The following is a 25,572-nucleotide window of genomic DNA, read 5'->3' on the forward strand; positions in this document are numbered from 1 at the left end:
TGCACCTGTTTACCTGCCTTTCGTTGTGATGCTCACCACTTTTTCCAATTCCAGATCTTTCCTTAGCATTTCTTTAATAAAAATAAAACATTTCGTGTTTTTAGGAAACCTTGTTGGAGCTCAAGGTTGCCAAAAAGGGATAAAAGCACAAATTAAAAACACATGATCAATTAATAGTTTAAAAAAAAGGCCAGTGCATTGCAATCAGGAATTAGAAAGACTCCCTGAAAGCCCTGTGTGTGTTATTGAGCTTTTAATCCATGAATGATATTTGTACAGCAAAATTCATACAGTATTTAACATAGAATCAAAGGGAAAGATGCAAGTTTTTATTGCTTTCATTAATTTGCAGTTGATGTTCCATTATTGCACTGAAAAATCACATCAATTAATGACATTTTTTTAATTTAGTGGCATTTCTGTGTGGAAATTGTGTTAAAGCGCCCTCTGTCGGGTAGATTGGGTATTAAGTTTAAACAGAAATGGTAACTTTAAAAAAAATAAAATCTCATGCTAGTTGTAAATATGACTCTTATTCTTTGTCCCTTTTCACAACGTCCGCTGATTAGTATTTATTTTTTATTTTAAATGTTGGTTAATGAGCCTCGTGACGTCACCACCCCATGCCGTCCCGCCCTCCTCCTGTGGTCCCTGAACGCACCGCCAGCTCTCAGCCAGAGCGTCCGCCGCCGCTGAGCGTGTCTGTGCGCATGCACGGAGCCAAAGTGCAGACACGAAGCTGAGCCGCGTCCCTCCGGATTCTCCGGAAACCGCAGGATTTTTGACTTTTACGCTTGTTTGTTTGTAATTTTTTTTTCTAACATCTGTCTATAAAAACAACAACAAGCTGCCATCATGTCTCGGATTCCTGAAGGTGTGAACAAGATCACAGAAAGTGCATATAAGGTGAGTCATCTCTATAGATAAGTTTCAATGAATTATGATTTTGAATCAACTATATTTCTACTGAAAATTGGAGTTTTATTTGTGAATCTATTTATATTTAAATATTTCAGACAGCTCAGGTGCTGCGTTTTACAAGGAAAAGCAGCCAAAGCAATTCACATGCCGTTTTGTCATTTATTACCTGCAATATGCATACGTCACAGGTGATGGCTGAGCTGATCCACGTCACTTATAAGCAAGAATAAGGGATTTTCTTTGCCATGTTATCAGTAGGAGGCTATTTTTTGGTATCTTTAAACCATTTAAATTCACATTTATGTGAAAGCAGTGAACCAAAAAGTCCCTAAAGCTGGAAGAAACAGTTTGTTTCCACCCCCCCTTCCCCCCCTCCCACCATCGTCTCATTGAGGGTGTGCCATGCAATAGAGGCCTTTAAATGAATAGCTGCAGTTTTTCCTAAGGGGAAGCAGTGCTGCATATTTGAGAAGTTAAACATTAAGAGTTGTTTTATTGTTCTCACGTGCTGATACTTACAGAGCAATAGCAGGTCCCCCCCCCCCACTCCTTCATGTGTTCTCCACCCCTATGACTAAGTTAACCACAAAAAATGGTATTTGTTGTTCATCCCAGAATGTGATGGAGCAGTTCAACCCAGGTCTGAGGAACCTGGTCAACCTGGGAAAGACCTATGAGAAATCGGTTGCAGGTAAAAAACAAACAGACGTTATATTTTTGAAAGTACATGAGTGCGACCCTTCGATGGTTTGACTTGCCTCCTCTTTTTCTTTCTCCTCGCAGCCATGACTCTCGCCGGACGGGCGTATTTTGACGCCGTTTCGAGGCTGGGAGAAGTCGCCATCGTCTCTCCAGCCTCCAGAGAGCTCGGTGAGTTTCCAGTGTTTGCAGAAGATCTGTAGGAAGTCTTAGATTAATACCTCAGTCAGTGTCCTGAAGGAACCACGGTGAATAGTGTGGCATTCCTTCCATGCCCTCTAATCCTGTTGTCTGTGCAGCAGTGAGGTGACTCCTTGAGGATCTGGCGAAATGTTTGGTTAGATTAAACCTGGATTCCTTTGACTAATCCTCATATCTTTATGATTACACAACAAACTTTGGAAAAATTCACTGATCTGTGCACAAGGTTTGAATTCTTTCAAAGGCAGATAGCAAGCATCACCATGAAATGATCAGAATAGAGGGAAAAAAACACTCATCTGAGGAAGAAAATCACTAAAAAATTGTGCGTAACAAGAAATCTTATAATAAGATACTAAAATCTAGAAAATAAAAAAGTTCCAAAAGGGAAAAAGAAGCTAAAAAAGTTAACTGCTGGATAGAATTATTTAAAATTAAATGTTTGACAGCCAATAATAAGACGTTTTTGCTAGTTCTAAGCAAATAATTTATAGTTTTTGGGAGTTTTTATGAACATTATTGTAGTTCATTTTGATTACATTGACCAAAAATCTAGTGTGATAAATATTTAGTTTATGAACAAAAGTTGAACAAAATGAGATACAAATGGGTCTGTCTCAATAAATCCTCACAAATCTGAATCTAGAGCTTATTTTTAGAGCACAAAGCCACATTTTTGTTTCCAAAATAGTGACAATGTACGTCAGTTTAAAGGCGGTGTCACACAGTCACTATGTACATTTTGCCCATTTTACATGTAAAAGGTTTGGGCATAATTCATAAATGTTTCTTGTTTTCATCATTTGTCGATGTGCGCACATGTCCGTCGAGGTTCTTTATTCCGTTTTGAGCCATTTAAAATTTTTGGTCGGTTGAGAAAACACAGTTTACATGTATTTTACGTAGTTTAGACGCAATTAGTACGTAAATCTTAGGAAATTGTGTGTGATTTTTGCGAGATGCATACACAAATTAGTCTTAAATCAAGCTTTCTATTGTCAATAGTTTAGAACAAAAGGATTTGGACTCAATTGAACAATAATATTTCTAGATCCTGTTGATAAAAAATCCTCGGCTGTGCTGATTTTAAGAAAAGCTTGGAAGGTAAAGAGAAGTAAAATCCACCTGGTAAAATAATTTGCAGCGTGGAAGCTGTCCGACATGACGGGCTAGTTTTGTCTCCCACATCCACACGCTGCTATTTGCCTTGCAAAAGCAAATGTCCGAAGCAAGCATCTGGAAAAAACACAAACCTGAAGGCAACACAAATATGACCATTATTGTGGCGTGGATCTGCCACTTCCTGTCCTCTAAGGCTGCTGTTTAGCAAGAACAGGTTGTTTTGAAGCCGTGAGTCATCTCCACTCATTCTGCGCTGAAATTTAAAGCAGGTTCTGTGCTTTTTGAGGACAGGAATGACGTGTCGCTATGATTAAACGCCTGTCTATTATCGTTCGGTGGCTGGGAGGCTGATTTTTCTTGTTCACAGCAGTTTAGATGAAAGAAGTGGTCTTTATTTTCAAAGCTTCAGGTGTTTTCGTAAAAAACACAATTTTGTTCAACATATTTGAACAAATTAAAAATCAAAGACAGGATTTTAGTCAAACCTCTTTGTCAAGATGACTCTAAAAGGATATAAATGCTTTTTTTATGCAGTTATTGGAGATTTCTGTTTTATATTCTTCAGTTTACTTAGAGTATTGTACTGTCTTTATTCTGTTTATCACCCAAACACAATGAAATAAAAGACTTTCCATACCGAGCTAATCCAAAAGGACAATCATTTTCTTCAGCCACACCCATCAGTGAACAAAAGCAGGGCTTCATGGCTTAGATAAATAACATTTGGTGTTTAAGCTGCTTTTACAAACAGAGGAAAGGTTTCCTTGAACATTTAATGTAATATTAAAGAAAAAAAAGTGTAAAACTGTTGCTATTTTTGTCAGCTACTGCAAACTAAAGCGTTAAACGTAACATTTTTGCTGTGAACTTAGAAACAAACATGCTCTGACTCCTGGTTTTGATTTCCCACTGCATGCATCGTTTATGCACAGCATTTTATTTGTCATTTTATTTGATCATATAAGCTGTTGCAATATCCAACAGTCTCCAGAGGACGTGTTGGGTCTTGAATTCAAGACTGTATTGTGATTGCTCGTCTGCCATGAACAGATGACACGAAGGTGCAAATTCTGAGAGGCGGCACGGCGGGAAAATAGCAAACAGGTTCAACAAGAGGACCGTCTCACATCTGGGGCCCCTGATTCCAATTTCTTAAAAAACTGTTTTTTTAAACTCTCAGAGCAGAATCATGTTTTCAACTCCAACAATGACATTTCAGGTGCTTTAATGTCTAATTCTCCCCAGTGACAGTTTTTTTTTCATTCTTTCCTCATGCATGCTGTGGAGCTGAAAGACTGGCTGTGTGCAGGAAGCTACCTGAGGCCTTTACTTTGGCCCTGCTTCTTTTTTCCAGGAGTGCATTAGCCAGAAAAACTTTTAGCAGGAAAACCCAAATCAATGATGTGTTGAGGAGTTACAGTGTGCCTTAGCTCAGGCAAAAAAATAAAACGTTATTTACTGGCAGGAAAGGCAATGCAACGCTCAGTTTCCCTTCAGTAAAAAAAGCAAACGTTCAGTCAATGAAATGACATCTAAAGATAACAAAACGACAAAGAGCAGATCATTTGTGATAAGAAATTAGATATGCGATTTAAAAAGCTTTATTATGCTAATCAAGGCAAATTAAACCTCTCTTCCAATATACTTTATAAAGTTGATTAAATCTTTTTTTTAAATCAAATGTCCATCTCAAAACCAATCATATGGTTTGGATAGATTGATAGATGTTTATGGGATGGATTGATTTGGGAGGGATGGATGGACGGATGGATGGATGGATGGATGAATATGGGATTAATAGATGAATACATGGATGGATAGATGGTTAAGGGATGGATGGATGGATGGATGGTTGGATTGGATGAATGGTTGCATGTACATTGGATGGATAGATGGGTATGGAATGGATTGATGGATGGATATGCGATGGGTGGGTGGATGGATGGATTGAAAGGTGATAGATAGTTGGATGGATGTGGGAGGGATGCCGGGATGTATATGGGATGGGCAGATGGTTGGATGTGGATGGATCGATGGATGGATACGGATGGAAAGAATGTTATATGTGAATGGGGAAATTGGGGAAATACTTATAAAACAAAGCTACAGTGTTTACATATCTTACAAAAAAAAGCTGTCCGAATTGTCCATGGAGTGGATTATGGGACCCATACAACTACTCTATTTTTAAAGTCGGGTTTATTGAAACTATGGGAACTAGTGAAACTGAAAATGGCTCTCATCATGTATAAAGCCAGATACAACTTACTTCCAATAAACTTACAGCAAATGTTCAAAGACAGAGACGGGAGTTACAAACAACTGAATTTCAAAAAGCAGTGCATTCCAACAACAAAAAAGAAAACGTTTCTATCAAATTGTGGTGTGGATTTGTGGAATGGATTGGATGAAGGTTTAAAACAAACCAAAAGTTTACATGTATTCAAAAAAACCTAAAAGAAGTCACTAAGCTTCTTCTTAGATGAAAAATGTCCACATGTCAACATGTACACGATACAGATAGTGTTCACACATGCACACTTATGCCTTCAAAACAACTAGTGTGAGATATTTCATTCAATCACGCAACCCACTCCAACCCACCACTGTGTTGATTTTTCATTTGTGTTTGAAATAAACTAAACTGAAACTAAACTCAATGGATGAATATGGGATGGTTGGATGTGAATGGATGCTTATATAATGGATGGTTGGATGTGGATGGATGCATATGGGATGGATCAATTCAGTTTTAAATCTTTTTATTTTAAATCTTTTATTTTACCGAGCTCGGACCAAAAATCCCCCTAATTGACCCCGATAGGTGTCCTGTTGGCACAGTTTCTTGCAGGTTCAGGCGTCTCTCCCCATCGTTTCCTCCTCTCCTATCATAACAAACCTTTGAACTTGTTCTCTGGTCAGTGTACTCCTGCGTCGTTTCTTTACTTAAATACTGCTTTGTTTATTCTCCCTGTTTGCCGTGTCTCCCAGCATCTATGGTCTCCTCCTTCTCCTCCTGCTGTGGAAGTCGAGATGATTGTCTGTTGTATTCATCTCAGAGCAGGAAGGCGTTGGGCGTGAGCTGCTCTTCATCCATGTTCGGATACATTTTTAGGTAACATGTAAAGACCCAAGAAAGTAGTTGAGGGTTAAAGCTCTATTCTCAAAAAAGATGAATTCAAATGCACATCAATCAAAACCGACATCAGTAGAAACAAATAAAACCAAGCGGACCTACAAAGAAAGAAGAGATCTTTAAATTAAAGCTGTAATATATTTTATTGTTGTCACACCTGCTTCTAAATAGGTTATAAAATAATTGAAACAGCTGAGGACTTTAGTTTTTGTCTTCAGGTGTCTTAAGGTCACGACTGTGGAACGGATACATTACATTTCTGCGACTGAGCAAACGGGAGCAGCGCTTTCGACTGCGTTGGGTTTTATTGAGCTTTAAGCGTCTTTTATCTTCTGTTAAGAGCTCCTCCTGGGGAGGCTCCAGGTGTAGTGGAGAAGATCAAGGTCTCCCGGTAGAGACCATAAAAGGGAGTGGAGTGTGACAAGAGTGATCATAACAGCACCACAAAAACCTCTTTCAAAGCAGAAGTTAACCTTTATAAACTCACTTACTTTCATTAAAATATTACTATTTTCTAAACATTAAATTATATACACAGTTTAGGAATAAGTAATATTCACCTGGAGGTACTGCAAAGAAGTACCAGAGCTTCTAGTTATTTTGTATACTAGTGGGTTAACAGTCTTTTCACTAATAATCCCAAAATGTTGCTCTGAATTCATATCTTTTCTCTAATATCAGTATTTTTTTTGACCTGTGTTTTTTATGTTGTTGTCCTTTTTTTTTAATAACTTCAAGAAATAAGTTTTTAAAGACCCACTCTGGGTAATTAACATGTTCTTGTAACATTTTTCTTGTAAAATATATAGAAATTTAAGGTTTCTTTTTTGTGAATCAGGAGCAGATGAAAAAATGCAGGTTAAAAAAAAAAGACAATAATTGTGACGTAGAAAATACGCTGGACAGACCTCAAGTTCCCTGCTCTGAGCTCTAAGCAATGGGAGAGGGGAACGGGAGCGGGGTTGCTCTGCACCCATGGTCCTGGTTTCAGTTTGTAAAATGCAGATTTCTGTTATTTTAAAGGCGAAGTTCTGCCTCCTCACTGACTTTTTTCTGCAAATAGAAACTTTCCAATTCCCTTTGGTTTTTGTTGGTTTCGCGGCCGGCGCCAAAGTAAAACGCCCTTCGGAATCAGATTAGAAATAAATCGGAGAAAATGTAGCTAATGTTTTTTGATTCTCTGTCAGTAGCCCGGGGGTTGGGGATCACTGTTTTAGGAAACAAAAAACACTTTTTTAAAACATTCTTTTATCAAACCTTCACAAAGTCAGATATTTGTAAAACTTGTGATGACTTTCTGTAGCCTTCGACCCCCCCCCCTTCTCTCAGGTGGGTTTTCACACCTTGTTCACCTCAAAGGTGAAACCTTCAAGCGCACAATAGCTTCTTTGTAGCCCCCTCCTGAGTTTTCTCAGCTGCCCCCCCCCCCCATTGCACTCCGTGCAGTCTGTTGCTGATGCAGCTCATCATCCACCCCCCGCCCCCATCATCCAAACACAAAGGCAGCATTTACCAGTACGTTCTGGTGACCTTCAGAGGGCAAATGTTGTCATAACCGGGTGCCACCTCCCCATCGAGGTTACATGTAGTTTGTGCCGAAAGGCCCAGCAGTGGAATGTCAGGTGTTGGGTGTGCTGACACACGCGCCAGAAATGCATGCATCTGCTGCCCTTTTCCAATAAACGGCGTGGTACGCTCCAGCAGAACGTTGTGTCCTGCAGTAAACCTCCTCTCTGGATGGAACTCTATTGTAGTGGAGATGCGGTCAGAAGCTGCTCTGCTGCAGGCGGGCAGCCATGGCTGTTTACAGTGGCGAATCGCTCCCTTTGTTTCACGTCTGCGCTGCAGCCCGTCTGTCAATGTGGACTGTTCTGCGTGTCGCCACACAATACCGCACCGTTTCATTACTTATCTGTTCAAATAGTCTATGCAGATAAGCATCTGGAAGTATGGATTGTAAAAAAAAGCATACAAAAACAATGTTAATGCAGGAAGTAAAGCTTTTATTTTGTACTCCCTGCATGCATTTATGCATTATTGTGCAATGTTTACAAGTCAGGACCTCTCAATTACATCTTTAATGGTACCAAAACAAATTCAAAACAATAAGATAATTCTAAAAATTCAATTCAGATGGTTAAGGTTTGGTTCACATATGTTCAAACTCATAGAGAGTTAAGCTGCAGCTGGATTTTGTGCTTCTCTGTTCAGGATTTCTGTTCCAGACAGATGTTTTTTTTTTCCTACAAACTCATGCAGATGCACATGAATCCTCCAAAACACCCAACAGATTAACACAATGTGGAAAAATCTGAAAGAAACAGTAACAATTTAAAAGTCTGTAGTAAGTGAGGATTAAAAAAGTCAATTTAACTATGGTTTATTTATACATTTTAGCTGCTATTAAATGGTTTGTTGCTGCATTTTAGAAAATAATTCTGGCTGTTTTTAGTCTTTTGAGTTTTGTTACTTTTGTGAGACTGTTACTGAGGCATATAAAAGCTGTGTCACTTTTATTTTACAAAACATTATATTTCCTGGTTTTTAATGTAACCATTAAAATTGACCACAAAGAATTAAAATGTGATTGCAAGTTCAGTTTTTGCATGCCCATTATTGATTGATTCATTCATTTCTTCTAGGGGTTGTTCTTATGGAAATTGCTGAAGCCCATTTGATGATCCACAATGAACTTGATGAGAACGTAAGTATTCTGGCTGAAAAACTTTAAACAAGTGCTTAAAAATAAATGATATTAATGTTACAGCACAAAATTTTTTTTTTCATTTGACTTATTTTAAAAGAAAATGATCTTTTATGAAGAAAAAGACACATTTCAGATTGATCTCCTGTGGCTGTTGCAGCTTTAAGTCCCACTTCGATCGTCTTTTAATCTATTTTTTTTAAGAAATTTTCTCAGTGGTCGTTTAATTAGGATTAGGACGTCTTATGCTAAAATCAAAAACTTGTGTCGTTTTCTAGGACACAGTTTCTTTAGAGCAACAGTAATTTATTAGAAATTCACTTCTGAGTTGTGGGGGGGAGTGTTGGCGGGGAGCAACCCCGTCCCCTCTTCCCCTCGCCATTGCAAGGCAGAGGAGGGAAGTCGTGTTTTTCTACATCTCTACAAAGCTCTTTTTCAAACTCATTTTTTTTTGACTGCTCCAGATTTACAATGATTTAAGAAAAAACATAATCTGAAATGCAACTTTAAGCTGAATTCTTCTTAATATATGTCCTCCATCATCAGAAAAATGCCACAAGAACATGTTATAACACCAAAAACTTGATTTTATTGAAATGGGGTTTCATGATGGTGTTTTTCATCATTAGTATACTTATGTGCTCCAAATATAACAATTTAAAAGCAACCCTGCAAAACATTGGGACGTTGTTAAGTTTTAGATGCAGGTTTAAGGTATTTCAAAAAAGAAAATTATCATATCACTGCAATTTGATCATGTTTTGTTAATTTATTCACATTTTTCCAGCAGCTACATCATCTTTTCCTTGTATTTGGCAGTAAAAATGACAATTTCAGTTTAGATTTTTTTAAGCATATATGTTTTAGAAGGTGAAAATACATTAACATTTTTTATTTTTTGTGTGGTTAGGATACAAAAACACCAACAAAAAATCCTGATCAAACATTGATCTGCTTCACCAACAACTTCTACTCATCAAATGTCTTTCAGAACAAGCAAAAAGTTACTTTTTTGAGGTAATTTCTACCATTTTAGCTTGGCATCATTGCGAGAAGTGATTTAAAAAGCGTTTCTCAAGATTAAAAATGATGTCATGATATTTTTGTTTTGAGGTGAAACATCTCGCAGTGGAATTTAAGCTCATAACATGCAGGAGCATGCTCAGAACAGGCTTTTCATCGTCTGAGTGTTATTTATCTGCACAAGGTGACAGTTGTAAATGTTTAACCTTAACGAGCTGATAAGCAGGCATTGATGAGTGGAATTCAACCTTTCAAAAACAAATTACATTATCCTTGGCTAGGATCCCCCTCTACTTTAGCTGACTTAACAGTAATGTTGTGTTAGAAGCAGAAAGAGTTGCTGAAAACTTTTGTTTTCTGTCTGCAGTTCAAGCGGTTCCATAAAGAGGTTCTTTCAGAACTGGAGAAGAAAACGGAGGCCGACACGAAGTACATGACGGTGAGTTTTCCCTCCGTGTTTCATGGCTCCACTCCCCGGCTTCAAACAGTGTCAATAAACGTCTGGAACCTCTTTGCGCTCGTCGACAGGCCACCTTCAAGCGCTACCAGACGGAGCACAAACTGAAGCAGGACTCCCTGGACCGCTCTCAGACCGAACTGAAGAAGCTGAGGAGGAAGACCCAGTCCAAGCACTCCTCCAAGTACGACCATAAGGAGAATGAGGTGAGTCGCGGTGGGGGCGGAGCTCCTAAAACACAGAGCTGCTGAAGGCTCTGGTGCCTTTTAACACATGAGACGTCATCTCACACCATCAGAATGCCACCAGGCTTTTTATGAGGCCTAAATGTCCTGGTTGAGTTTTGACATAACGCTGATGACAGACACTTGGAAACTACACGAGGTTAGCGTTGGGGTATTGATGTTGATTTTACTTTGAATAAAAGAATTGATTAATATCTGATGTGAATCAGGAGCAAACGAAAACATGCAGTTGGAGAAAGATCATATCTGTGACGTAGAAAATAAGATGGGCGTGGCCACAAGCCCAGCTCTGCTCCATTCCGATCATCCACTTGCAGACAAGTAGATCCATAAATGTCTTTGTTTTCCTGGATAACTCCGATATTGCTCGCCATTTTTGTTGCACCGCTAACGTAACGCTGCGTTCACACCGAACGCGATTTGTGCAGCAGATTATCTATGAGAAAAAACCTTTATTTGCTCAGATTTTGATCAACAGACGCCTCAAATCTTTTTTTTTTCCATTTCTTGTAATCACAGATCTTCTTTGTTATTATCTTATCTGTTGGTTATGGTCTTATCTGATTGCAAGGCTGATCTAAGCACAGCTGGTACACTCTGAGGAAACAGGAAGTGGATGTTTGAGATGACAACACTTTGATTCAGCTTTTCTGACACCAAAGTTCAGTTTTTCTCAATTCCGTTCATGGAGATTCTCTATTAAAATCCTTATATGATGCTCTGGAATTGGGAATTGAATAAGGTGAAATCCCGCCTTAAAAATGACAGAATTATACCGCAGTCCTAAAAATACATTTTAAATTGGCTATGTGATGCATTTTATGTATTACCGGTAGTTATAATGGTTGCTATTTAATGAAACAATAACCCTAGCTATAAATTCAGTTTTTTAAATTATTTATACACTGACCAAAGAGCACTTTTTAAAATTCGTTGTACACATGACGATGAAAATAAAGTATTTATCTACTTTGTAGTATACACATACCTATATTATACCTATAGTAAAATATACCTAAGTAACTGTAACATTGTTTCTCATAATTGGCTTCTGTCTAGATTCTAGCACAAAGATCCTTTTTTTTGTGCTAATTTTATGACCATTTATCCTTAAATTACTAATGTTTCATACTTCTATGCTACTTTCATTCCTGTTTCTTTAATTTTCTAATCTTAGTTTCTCTTTAATTCAACAAATGAAGTTGCAGTCTCACTCATTAATAACAAATATTCATCTATAGTTGCGTATTTATTCAGAACTGAAAGGGAAACTTTGCATTGTATATTAGTTTGTCCTGAAACTGTTTAAATACATGCAAAAACATGTACAGAAATTCCCACAATGCAGCAGACTTTGCGAAGATAACTCTGTGCTTTCACACACATGACATGCAAAGCTGATTTACTGACAAAACATGTGCTCTCACAACGACACACTTGTTACACTAAAGCATGCAAACACAACTTTCAAGTTCTATCCATACTTGTTCTTCCTTGAAAGATTTCTTTGGTCGTTTCTTATGTACTTTTTAGATTCTCTGGTCCTTTAAGACACATTTATTTATTTAAATTGGTGAAATTAATGCAGTTGACTGATAGAAACGGCTTCTTTAATTCTTAAAAGGTTTCTTTGCATCGCCCTGATGATGGACAATGAGTAAAGCTTTTTTTGTGTTGGTAGATTTTCATTAATTCTGTAAATAAACCATAAAAAATGTATTGATTTTTTCACAGAAAACTCCTAAATATTCTCTTAAAGACCCAATTTGATGATAATTGTATTTTTGGTCTTTTTAACATGTTTTTGTGGCATTTTTCTGATGATGGAGGGCAAGAAAATTGAGCTGTGCATTCCTTATTATTTTTTTATTCAAATCACTGTGAATCAGGAGCAGACCAAAAAACACAGTTGGAAAAAGATCGTATTTACATCTGAAAAAGCTTGTGGAACCTACAACGGCAGGCCTCCAATATTGTTCGCCACTTTTGTTGCACCATCAATGTTAGGTTGGGGTTGTGATGGGCTGTAAACTAGCAGGTGGGCGTGGGAACAGGGAGCTCTCAGCAATGAGGAGGGGAAGAGGGGGTGGGGTTGCTTCTTACCAGCGTTCTTGCCCAAACTCAGAGGGGAATTTCTAATAAACTACTGTCGCTTTGCAGAAACTATGTCCTGTAACGTCATAGTTTTTTTGGTTTTGGCTAAAAACAGCACAATCCTAATAAAAAAAAGCCCACTGGGAACGCTTTTAAAAATACATCAAACAATGATTGATTGGAACTTAAAATATTTTTCTTGTAAGTATTTTATTGTACCCAGACAAAGTGGTTTGTTTTTCTGGATGGAGCCTAATAGCCTGAGCTTTTTTCTTCAAGTTTGGCTGGAACCTGTGGGGACCCTCCGTCTGCAAGCTTGGGTTTTGCATTATTTGATTACAATAGCACCTGTGGGCTGAAAACTACCTGCTCTGTGATAATCGTGTGTCAGGGTTTGTGTAAGCTGCCAGTAATGATCTCAGTCCCGTCTGCCTCCTCTCCCACCTGTCGCCGGCAGCCTGGCCAATTGTTTGCAGGGAAAGTGGGAAGCGAAGGGCCTTAAATAGCTTCTAAGAAAATTAGAGCTGCCAGTTGGAGATGGTCTTTCATGAAACCCTCAGAGACGGGTTGATTTTTCCATCACCATGACGACCTGTAGCAAACAGGGGAGACTGGGTTGTTGAGGGAGGAGAGAGCGAAGGGATGTTTAGATGTAACTTTCAGGAGTTTGCTGCTCATTATGGCAGGTTCATCCACCCATCTGCACATGGAGACAGTTCTAATTCCATTCTGGGGCCCCGTTGGCTGATTTGATCTCCAGTATGGATGAGATTGATCGAAGAGCAGATGGAGGCCCAAAGACAGTTAAGCCCGGACTCTGATTACAAGGCTCAACTGTGTCTTAATGTCTGGATGGTTCAAACACCTAAACAGATAGAGGATTGAGATTATGAACCAGATTAAATCACATGTTTGCAGCAGCAGAAGACATTAAAATCAGAGGTCAGCGAGGTGGTTTTATGGACTTAAAAGATTGAAGCAACAAGCAGACATTAACTAAATCAGGTGATCTTAGGAAAGAAAGAACAGATTACATTTAAAAAAGAGGTAAAGTGTAAATGTTTGGACTAAATTGAAGGCATCAAACATCACATTTTTGTAACTTTACTGTTTTTGACAATAATGAAAAGCATCCGAAATCTACCTTTAGCAAAAATAACTTGTAATGGGGTTTTATTGTTAATTTATCAGTCTCCAATCATGGTGCGAATCAATCTTTTTAATCTTTAAAAGGTTAATCCTCCTAATTATGGTTCTTAACTCACACTGTGATCATCTTTTGATCCATTTTCAAAGCATTCCCAGTGCTTTTTTAGTTATGATTATACTGTTTTTTTGCCAAACTCTGTCGTTTTGTAGGATGTAGTTTCTGCAGAGCGGCAAGAGTTCATCAGAATTTTGCCTCTGAGTTGTGGGCGAGACTTTCAACCTGCTTAAATTTGATCCTTCTTAGTTTAATTCTGTGGCGTCTTTGCTTTTGTTTTTACTTGTCTTCAGTATTTGGAGACCATTTCATCCCGACAAATGGAAATGCAGAAGTTCATTGCAGATGGTTGTCGAGAGGCCCTACTGGAAGAGAAGAGACGTTTCTGTTTCCTTGCAGACAAGCACTGCGTGTTTTCCTACCAGATTGGCAACTTCCACGACAAAGTAAGCAGAGGGCAGGCTTCTGACAGAGCTACGGCTCACCTCATGCATGGACTTCAACCCTTTTTCTGATTTACAGGCCAAGGAGGTTCTATCAGAAAACATTCCGAGGTGGCAGGAGAAATGCACCGACATCAACAAAGTACCAGAAGGTCTGGCAACAATGATAAACGGGCTTTCTGTTATTCCGGAGCAAACACCCAAGGCTGACCACCCCACAAGGGTGAGTTTTTATCACTATACTGTACTTTTGGGAAGTACACATTTTTGCTATTCTTCCAAACAGTCATATTCCTTTACATAGAAGGTGTTTTTATGACAGTGAAACATGCTAAAATGTTGTTACTCCTTTTTGTGGAGGCAGTTTATTTTAGTTGCATCACAATCTGATTGTATGCAAAGATAAATCCCGTATGAGATGTTCTATGTTAAAGTCCAGAGTTGCTTTAGCAGCATTCATTTATGATTCAAGATTACCTCCATTTTAATCTGATAAGATCCTTAAAAAGTTGTCAGAACCAAGTCGATAACATTTGTAGGCCCAATTAGTTTTGTTGTTTCACCTCTTGTTGTTCACCACTTCTCCTCAGAATCATGTGAGGCCCATGTCACCTCCCCCAGCGCCGCCTTTGAAGGCTCACGTCAGTCCACTGGCCAACATGTTTTACCCGCAGCGCATGTCCTCCTCAGACCTCAACTCAGGTACGTCGCCTGTCCAGAAATACTCTTCTTTACATGCATGACTGTATCCATGAGTCAACTGGTTCAAATGTTGCAGCACTCGGTTCATCTAACTCAACTCCTTGCAGTCCCAACCTTCCACAGTCACTTCTGGTGTACCTCAAGGCTGCATCCTAGGCCCACTCCTCTTCATCATCTTCCTTCTTCCTCTTGGCAATTTTTTAAGAGAATTTAATATGCAATTCCACTGATATGCTGATGACACCCTGCTCTATCTGTCAACCCATCCCAACTTCACTCTTCCACCTACTTCCCTCACATTATGTCTGACAGAACTTAGATCTTGGTTTTCCCGAAACTTAACACCAATAAAACTGAAGTTCTTCTCGTTGGGGAAAAATCAATTCTCTCTAGAATAAAGAATCAAGATTGCCTCGGGATGGTGTGGCATGCTATGCCCCTAAACTTTATAACCTTTTCCCACCTGATATAACGAACAAAGAGTGTTCATCCACTTTCAAATCACAACTCAGACCTCATCCGTTCGAAATATTATAGTACCTAGCTTTGCCTCCACCATACCTGAATAATTCAATTTTAAATTCTTGTTTTACTGTCTTTTACCTGTAAAGTGTCCTTGAGTTTAGAAAAACATGCTTTTCTAATTAAATATGTTATTATTATTATTGTTGTTGTTGTCCGAGATTTGGAATTTTATGTCTGCGCACTTTCTTTGCTTTCAGATCTGGGTAGCATTGGTGAGGGCTCTTTGTCCAGGTCCACATCCCAGTCATCTGGACTCAGTGTTAGCCAAAAAGTCAGAGTCAGAACCATCTTTCCCCACACAGCGGGAAACAGCGACACGCTGCTCAGCTTTGACCAAGGAGAAATAATATCTTTGCTCATGCACGACGAGCAGGACGGCTGGCTGTACGGAGAGCTGGAGAGGACTCAGCAGTAAGTTTGAACATTTAATACTCAAGTACTGACAGAACAAAACCTATTCTGTACCTGTAAAGGTGTGAGACTACGGGCCTCAAAAGCTGACACCCCGCTGTGATTTTTAGAGCCAGCAGCTGAAACTGCTGCTGATTACCTGGATCAGGTGTGTTTAGCCAATTAGAATGAAAATACAAGTATGAGAAGTCCTTTATGAGCACCCCAGTGGGGAAATTGGGGTACCAGACAGAGTGATCCATCCCTCCATGGCATTCAGAGTAGGAAGTGACTGCTGGCTCCAAGAAGCCAAAATCCCAAAGTTTTCTATTGAGAAATAAACAGTTGATACTTTCTCACTCTGATGCCTTTTGTTTTACATTTTCTTGCAAATCCCTATTTTTTTAATGAAATTTATTCTGTAGGGCAAGTTATTTAAGCTATAAACTGATCAATCAGATGCCTCAATAAAAGCAGGTGGAGCCCTCTGACCCCCCACATCCTACGTTCGAAACGTTTGATTGACAGATTCTCCCAAGCACGCTTTCAAGTGGTAGGGGTGTGGACTTCCAACAACCTCACTCAGATTGGCCATAGTCATTGCCATAGAAACCTTGACTCAGACGATTCGGACCAATCACTGTTCACTGGTTCCAACACGGCGGCATCCATATTGGGAAATAAATGGCGACTGAATGGACTTTATTTGGTTGGAGCTAAAAGTAAACCATTTTCTATGGATGACATCACACTTACTCAGTCCAGTTCTTATTTGCTGTCAATGAGCCTGTAAAGTATCTGAGTAAAAATTTTTTTATTAACAATCAAAAGTAGCATTATTTTATTTTACTTTATTTTGCATCATGTTTCTGTTTCAAATGTAAACATTTACCTCTGCATTTTGGAAATAAATCTACATTTTAGAAAAGATAAAAAATGTATTAAAACCACCAGATTGGTTCCAACATTCAGTCTTTTAGGCAGGATGACAAAACCCAATGTACTATGAAGCATGGTGGAGCAGCAATCAAAGTTTGCAGGTGTTTGGTTGCCCTACAATCATTGAGTCAAACTCTAGTTAGAAAGTGTTCGCAGGCATTTTCATGAGAAAAATAAATCATCTAATGCATGAGAAAAACAGCCAGTTATCAGTAAAGCACAAGTAATTCAAAGTATGCTTGAAAGAATTCCCGTCTAGATTATATAATGTCAAATGTTGACACTGGATGAAGCTTTTAGGGTTGAATATATTGACATTGTTGGTTTAAACTATTAAAAATAGTCTCTGAAAGGAAAACAATCCACCTTCTTCTATCAGTCTGAGTGTTTCCCTGCTTGGACAGTGAAACACCACTATTTTGGAGTATAATCAAAATTTGTTTACCAAAGGTTGTGACTTTTACAGAGATTAGACCGTATCTACTTTAGATAGACTCAAAATTCATTCCCTTTCTTAAAGGTTTGTGACACACCCACAAGGAGGAAACACTCCTTGGTTGAAGGAGGAATGTGCACAGGCGTTGTTCGCATAACTCAAGTGGCAGTTCTAGTTTTTACAGAGTCTTATTCTATTTTTTGAGTTAATGCATCATCCCTAAAAGCAGAGTATGTCGTAGAGGACATGATGTACTGTATAATCAGCACAAATGGAAATCTTATTGGGGTTCCTTAAGAACCCCGACATAAACTTGCCTTTTCTTTTTACCGTCGGCGTCCCTCTTTGTGTCGCAGTGGCGTTAATGCAGCCAGGAGATGGAACATGCTTGAATAAATCGCAGCACTTTCTGTTTCCTAGCAACAAATCTATTGAACTTATGTGATGATAGGCAACCTTTTTCTTGATAGGTGACTTGGAAACACGTTCTCAATGTTTCTGTCTTCCTCATTCAGGAAGATTTATGTCTGCAAGACTTTTTAATTCAGTAACTACATGTCTACATTTCTTCTTATACCCTTAATCAAATAAACAGCTTTCAGTTTTTGCATTTTCCGTGTCCCTGTTTTTTTGTCTTTGACTTAATTTTTCCTGTTTCTCTTATCAGTCGAGGGTGGTTTCCATCATCTTACTGCAGACCCTACCAGGAGCAGCTAACATCTAACAGGTGAGGAACCATCGCAGGGACTGCATCCATCAGGGGGTTTGTGGCATCTTTTTTTGTTTTGTTTTTTTTCAAGTTGGGGCTTTTCATCTCATCAGCAATCTGAGCACGCCGGTGCGGAGTCTGAGCGAATGCAGTCTGCCAGAGGAGGAGGACGACGATGTATATGACGCTGTGCTGCTGCCTCCGCCAGACTACAGCGACGACGTCCCCTTCAGCCCGGTGGTCCCCATGAACCCCCCATCGAACAACAAAGTCAGTATAACTGTACCACATTTTTATTTCCTTTAACTCTGTAAAGCCATCAAAAAATTGAGATGTTTTTATAAACCCCTTGATGAAATCCCCACAAAAAAAGGATGTATCACAGTTTTTATGCGATATAGATAGTACTATGACGTGTTGGTGATTTGTTTTGTTCACAACAATGTTAACTTGAGATGCAAAATAAAAAAAAGAATCACCTGATTTACCCACTGTCTCAAATTGGATTCACACATTTTAAAATGGTGTAACTGTATAATAAAGACTTTCCTTTTCCCCCACGATATGAATACATTTGAAAAAAATAAATAACCATAAAGTTTTAAAAATCCGCTAAACTTTTTCCTCCAAAAGGGTTTCTGAGAACGGAAGCAGCCATTTTGGAATGAGTAGGAAAAGCCATTCTACTGCCCCCAGTGGATTAATGATGAACTACAGGGTAGAAAACATGGAGCGAGTTGTATCCAATGGTTTTTGGAAAGTTCAGACCATGGGGGTCATAGAAATGTGTGGATCAAAAATGATATGAATGGTTATAGGGTTTGACGACATAAAAACAATTTTGAGTTTAATCTATTTGTAGTAAATAATTCTGGATTCATGTTTGCTGAAGTTCTGCCTTGAGAGTTGTGGGTAAAAGAAGCTGCTCTTTCTGCTATGGCATTTTTGTGGGCAGATTTTTTTTAGCAACCATGAGGTAAATTTTTATGGAAGATGAAATAGAGTTGAAATATGTTTCATTTTTTTGCGCTACTGCTACGGTGATTTGTGCTCCTGTCTCTTCCTTTTTTAATTGACCTTTTTGTAGTTAATAGGTTATTTGTATTTTCATTAATTCATTTTCTTCAGTATCTTGGGAGGCCAGAATAGTTGTTCTTGACCACCAGAAAGCAAATTCATAAACCCTTACACCATATCAAGCATTTTTGGGAGGGTTTATATTGACGTCCTGGTTGAAAAGAGCCTCACACCCTTTTTCGTTCTTGAAGAATCCAAATGAAATTATAAAGTAGACTCTTCTTCTTCCACTTTCGGCTTCTCCCATCAGGGGTCGCCACAGCAAACAAGTCGCATGGTAAATTTGGCAATGTTTTACGCCGGATGCCCTTCCTGACGCAACCTTCTCAAACCGGGCTTGGAACCGGCACAGGGGTAGAGAAGGGAACAGGGAGCAGCCCGGAGTCGAATCCTGGTTTCACGGACGGAAGGCGCCGCAAACCAGCACGAGCTAAACTGGCTCCCATAAAGTAGACTCTTACAGTCTACAAATAAAATAAAATAAAATGATTCTTATCAGTGAAAGGGAAGTGGAGACTGGGATTATCAGATAAACTAATTTGAAACAGCTGGTTTACTAGTGTCTCTGATGAGTCAGAAGGTCCCACCAGCTTCAATTTAAAATAAAATAGAACAAAATGAAAGTATAAAATAGAAACCATGGCACCACAACTCAGACAAAGAAGCTGTGAAAGCAACAAACTAAGAAATGAAAGTTCATTAGAAACCAAGACCAACTGGTTTTCTGGAGGGACACAGCAAAATCTCAGTTTAAAACCTGACTGCATGCTGCACTATTGAACTGCATTGTGGGAAAGTGAATGGTTGCATCCCTGCTGCACACCAGCATGTTTACATGGAAAGTGTCAAACACGCGTGTTGTGTTTCACTAGGCTTAGTCTGAACGGTTCATCGTCGTTACTTGCTTATAAGAAAATAAAATAATTCTTTTTTTCTCAAATTATTTCTTGTTGTTTAGTAAAATTCAAATATCAAAACCATGACCAAGGGTGGGTCTCCCTTGGGGGGCCCTGGCTCGTGCCTGGGGCTGGAGTTTCTAACATTTAAGGGAAGAAATACAGGATCCAGCTGCAAATAAACAGGGTACTAGTTATATTAATTGTTAATTAAGAAAACCAACTAATTAGCTCAAGAGACACGGAATCCATGAGACACACGTGTGTGAATGTCCTCAACGTTAAAATGAGAGATTGAAGGAGATGCACACACTGTTATCATCTGTTGGGTGAAGGTGTCTCCAGCGTTCTTCATTTATTACAGATACATCTGAGTTATCTGTGACCCGTGAGACATCTAATCCCACACATGACCTCCTATGCAGAGCTGGAGTTTCTGCCGGAAAACTTAGTCAGCTAAAAAGATGCATTAACCCTTTTTATACCACGGTGTGGGTGAACACTACCTTCTGATCGGCTGCAGGGTGTCCATTAAAATGGGATAATGGACACCTAAAAAAGAAGTTCCCGCCACATAGCCTGAATGTTCTGTCTATCTGTTTAAACGTTAAAAATAACTAGATTCAAGTAATAAGAAGATGACGCGTGAAGTTGATTCATCTCGGATAATAGACACCTCGTCGGGCATTATCCCGCTTACGCCGTGGTCACTTACAAAAGAAATACATATTTAATCGAATGTTATTACTTTTTAAAAAATTTTTTTTTGGTTTAAATCGCTTTTACACAAAAAGCAATTTATTTTATACAAAGTGCAATGCTTTGTCATGGTAACGGCCTCGACTGCAGCGGCACAGAAAAGCGATATGCTGATGATCACTATAGGTTAAATAAAGTTCACAAAGAAAATTCCCCTCTTACTGCTTGTTTTTGTCCAGTTGATGAAACAAAAGTTTGTTTTAAAGAAGCCAGCGCAGTGATATTGAACATTTGGGCCATGTGACCGGAACTTGTTTTTGAGGTGTGCATTGTCACTGTCCATGATCACTTTAATCCACACCCAGCAGCCAATCAGAATCGAGGATTCACCTAGACTGTGGTATAATTTCTGACAATGAATACCTCGTCGGGCCTCATCCCTAACATGAACTGATCTCTTCCCAAAAAACACCAATGACTTTTTTTTTTTCCCCAGAAGACATTTTACAAGCATTCTTTTAGGAGAAGTCCGGCTCTAAAATCTTTTTTCATTTGTAGTTTTTTTTTTTTTTTTTCCTATTCAAGGCTCTAATTTCTCTGCAGCTTTGTATTTTCTGAATACAAAACAGAGCTGGGAGTTTGTTTCTCATTCAAATGTCTTGAGTGTCGCACCAATCTGCAATCTTCTATAAAGATATCCGATTCATTGGAGCTGTCTCAGAGCCAGAAATAATAGTAAGGAGTAGTTCTTGTGTCTTAAGGTGATTCAAGAAATACCAGGAAATCTCCAAGTTTCTGTTTAAAAAGAAGCTATTGTCTGGAACGCTTTAGTCATCACTTCCTTTTAGACCATAGTATGTCACGAAAGGCACAGCTGTCCTATACGAAGTTCTCACAAAGCCTGAACTCCCAGTCAGGCTAATTATGTTTTATCAGATGGAAGAGATATGCTTTCACTCTGAAAACCGTGAAGGGACACTCCCTTTTTTAGTTTGAAAGAATGTTGAAGCCGATACAGAACAATTTCACCAAAGATGTCAGTTCAGGTTAGTCCTGCTAGCAAATCACAACAGTTTATTTACCATAGATTTGATCAAAAGAGTATAGTTTAGTTTTCGGAAGACAGGCGTTGATGACGAAATGGCTCAAAGTCTGCGTCTGTATTCCAGAATGCGTGAAACTTTATTTACGGCAGAAAATTTCTCCATTAGAAATTCATAAAGGTATAGAACAAAATTTACTTAAAAATGGCCAAATAGTCTGAGCTTCTTATAGAAAATGCTATCAGGCCAAGCAGTGAACCCTGTGGAACTCCCAGACTAATGCCAGTGTACAAAACTATTACTTAAATCAACAAATTAGTTATTAGTTTGTTATTTTTTGATGAATATAAGTTAAACTAGTCTTTAATTGCTTCTTAAATGCTGCTTAAAACCTTTGCAATGGTGTTTGGGTTGCTTGTACCTCATATAGACTCCTAACATTAACTCATGGGGGCTTTGAGTTAATTTTTATTTAATTTTTTAATTTTTTTACTAAAACCAGATCCTCACTTTTTATACATTCTTACTTTAAAACCCTTTTAAGGTTTTGTTTTGAAGTTGTGATTTATAAATGTCACCCTATAATCCACTATTGCATGTGTCGTAAATACAAGATATGACAATTTCATCTTAAATGTAAATTTCAGATTTCTTGACTGTTGGGCCTGAAGCGTTTTCAAATCATCTATCAACAAAAGTTGCTCTAATAATTTACTGTTAAAAAATATTTTCGAATTTCTTTTTGACAGATTTATTAAAAGTATTTTAGAATTTCATCCTGTAGAGGATCAAAAAGGTGCAGAGAGAATTTTTTTGGTGCAGTCTGTTGAATTATTAGCCAAGCCGACAGAAACGGCCTCTTCACTCCTTCATCATCCTCCATGCTTCCCCTGCTGTCTGCACTGACCTCTGTGTATCTGCTGCCTCAGGATTTCACCAAAGCAGAAACTCCTAAGAGGAACATTACTTTATGTTTTATCTCTCACCCTCACAGTCTCCTAAATTTGGGCTCTTTTTTTTCTTTTAGAAAAATGACCTGTTTTTATTAGTTTACTATCTTTAAGGTCAGCATCACCCTTTTATTTGAATGGATAGAAATCAGTCACATTTTTTTCAGACAAAAAAAATGTTTTGACGAAAGGAGAGAACCATTTCTGTACCTAAAATGTGACTAAAAAGCTGTAGGTTAAAAAACAGTTGAGTTTAAATTTGGGAAATAACGTCAGAAACCCAAAGTTTGGGTTTAAAATGTGTACTTTTAACTGGCCAAATAAACCCTTATTATGTGAAATATGAAATATATTTTAAGATGAGACATAGTATAGCATTTACTACACAAATATGTAGTAGTATGTGACAATCTTAACAAAAATATGGAGTTAAAGTAAGAAAAAAATGTCCAGATGAAATGTTTCTCATATCTGGTTGTTTTTATTCTGACCATAAACTGGAATTAATTATACAAAACTGGTGTTTCAAGCGTTTTAACTGTTGAATCAATTGTGTAAATGAATTGTTTTGCTTGAGATTGGTTGATATTTTAAGTGCACATGTGTTCAGGTATGAAAAAAGCTGCATTCTGGTTTGAGGTCATGTCAGTTCAGGTCCTGGCGTTGTCTGCCCTCTAGTGGAGAGAGATATTTTGTTTTTTTCTCTATTTTTGCCTGAAATTGTGGGAAAGGTTTTACTTTTTCATGAAACTATTTGCTTTCTATGGTGTATTCAAAGCATCAAAAGGCATTTTAGCCATATTGGAATCCCTTCCTCTTAAACCTCAAGTGCATTTAATGTTGTCTGAAATAAAAACTACTGAGGAGCAAAGTAAAAAGTTGCTTTGACATACTTTCAGGATGAACAAGCCTTTCCACAAACCATATTTTCAGAGTTTATAAAACCCACTTCAGGCCCCATAGATTTTTTTTTTCTACATTTCCTTCACTTTGTCGTCCATACGGTGTCCTCGCAGCAACAGCGACAGAGAACGGTACAGCTCTGGTTCTAGCTTGTCTAGATTCTCCAGATGCCAGGTTTGTGGTTTGAGGGTAAAAAATGTCATGCTAAAGCTCAGCTGCAGAGCTCGGGAGGCAGAGAGGGAGGGGCCCAACTGTCAATGAGCAATCTTCCAGAACGAGTCCGGCAACCTCGCTTTATTAGTATTTTGTTGAAGGATTTGTCGTCATTCCATCATAAAGGATTTGTTTTCTTGTACTTAACAGGTTTCTATGACGAACGGAACCGCAAAAGTCACTTTTCTCGGGTAAGAAATGTGACCCGCCTCTGAAGAAGTCCAGTTTTCTGATAATAATCTGCTGATTGCTCTTAGGTTTGAACATTTTTTCCCACTTTCTTCTTGCAGAGAAGGGAATCCATTCGCCACAGTCAAGCTGAGGCCGACTGTCACCAATGACAGATCAGCTCCAGCCATCTGAAGCAGAGCCGGGGAGGATCTTTCACCGCTTTTGGGCCTTCGGAGGACTGAAACTCTGAGCTATGCTCTGAAAACCTCCTCAGAATCAACACCTGATTGTTAGTCTTTCATTCAAAGAATTGCCATTACCCCCTTAAAACAAAATGTTGCTCAATCTTATGTAGAAACAGTGAGAAGCTTTAAGTAAAAAACAAAAAGTTTGTTGACAGTTGCCAGGTTTGTGTTATAAAAGTCACTCCAGAATGACGTTTTGGACTTTTGGACCACAATAAAAAGATGGAAAAAGATAACGCCATGCCAAAGCGTTCCTGTCAGCCAACAACCAGCAGTAAAAGGAAGAAAAAAATATTTTGCCTTGCACAAGTGCATCATTTGGTTGTCAAATGTTCACGTCATGCGCATTGTGAATAAACACAATGTGCACACACAATGTGCATGAGCTTAACAGCTTTCTAAAAGTCAAGCACAGGAACAGAACATTCAAGTAGCTTTGGGCTCATGATTCTTATTTATTTGCAAATAAAAGAAAGTTTTATGGTAAAAAAAAAAAATCATGAAGGGAATTGTAAAAAGAAAACAACGTTCAGTTTATTTTGTTCTTTTTTGTATATTTTAAAAGACATTGTGATACACGAAGGTGGTTAAAATGAAGGGAGAGTGTGTTGTTGGAAAGGGTTGTAGATAAGAACTATTTATATTGAGGAAGTTTTTATGGACAAAGCTCTTCACCCCACCTTGAGCCATACACAACACCGAGATTGAGTATTCACTTATTGGTAAAAATGACCTTTTATTGTAAGGAAGTTATTACGCTTTTCACTTTTTCATTGCGTTTTTTGTGCAAAAAACAAATTAAGGCATCAATTGCAGTTTATCGGTAGACATGTGTTTGCGAATAATGTGGCTAGCAGTATGAAAATGCTTTTTTTTGCAATGTTTTCCTATATGATAAAGCTGATTAATCAAACTGCTTGTTGATCACACAAATTAATGTAAGCCGTCGTGCTGATGTTGCTAAAGCGCCTTGCCACTGTGTTTACCTGCCAGTCAAAACACAATAAAGTCTATATAAAGTCAATATGAGTTTGTGTTTGAAGCATCAATCATAAAAGAAACATAAAAATACCTTTAAAAAGAAAAAAAGAGAGAAGAAAACACGTTGACTTATCTTTTAATTCTTTAAACATTTGATGGATTTCTAGAAAGAAGTAAACATTTCTTTGTTCTCATTATGAATAAATATCCCATTCAGCTTTAATTTTTCATTTAGGATTTAAATTGATGTGGTCATTTAATGAAATGAGCACAGAAAAAGATGTCTGACATAAAAGTTTTCTTTTTTTCCATGTTGACAATGTCAGTTGATCCTGTTTTTGCTCAACAAACTGTTAAAAAAACATATTTATATCATCTACTCCAATGTAAAAGCTGTAATATCCATGAAAAAATATATATGAAGTCAAATTTGTGTTAAAATCT

General features: G+C 38.2%; 1 protein-coding gene across 1 annotated transcript; it reads left to right on the plus strand.

Annotated features, from left to right (window-relative positions):
- Positions 1-667: 667 nt before the first annotated feature.
- On the plus strand, positions 668-25,171 carry baiap2l1 (BAI1 associated protein 2 like 1). Its single transcript, XM_004080209.4, has 14 exons — positions 668-906; positions 1,537-1,612; positions 1,705-1,791; positions 8,722-8,783; positions 10,174-10,245; positions 10,335-10,469; positions 14,100-14,252; positions 14,329-14,472; positions 14,840-14,951; positions 15,674-15,887; positions 17,909-17,968; positions 18,064-18,220; positions 23,882-23,922; positions 24,022-25,171. Exons 1-14 carry the CDS (start codon positions 856-858, stop codon positions 24,092-24,094), a joined length of 1,437 nt encoding a protein of 478 aa, XP_004080257.1. The 5' UTR covers positions 668-855; the 3' UTR covers positions 24,095-25,171.
- The last annotated feature ends 401 nt before the right edge of the window (positions 25,172-25,572 follow it).

This window comes from Oryzias latipes, chromosome 19 (assembly GCF_002234675.1).
Source record: "Oryzias latipes chromosome 19, ASM223467v1".
NCBI classification, from domain to species: domain Eukaryota; kingdom Metazoa; phylum Chordata; class Actinopteri; order Beloniformes; family Adrianichthyidae; genus Oryzias; species Oryzias latipes.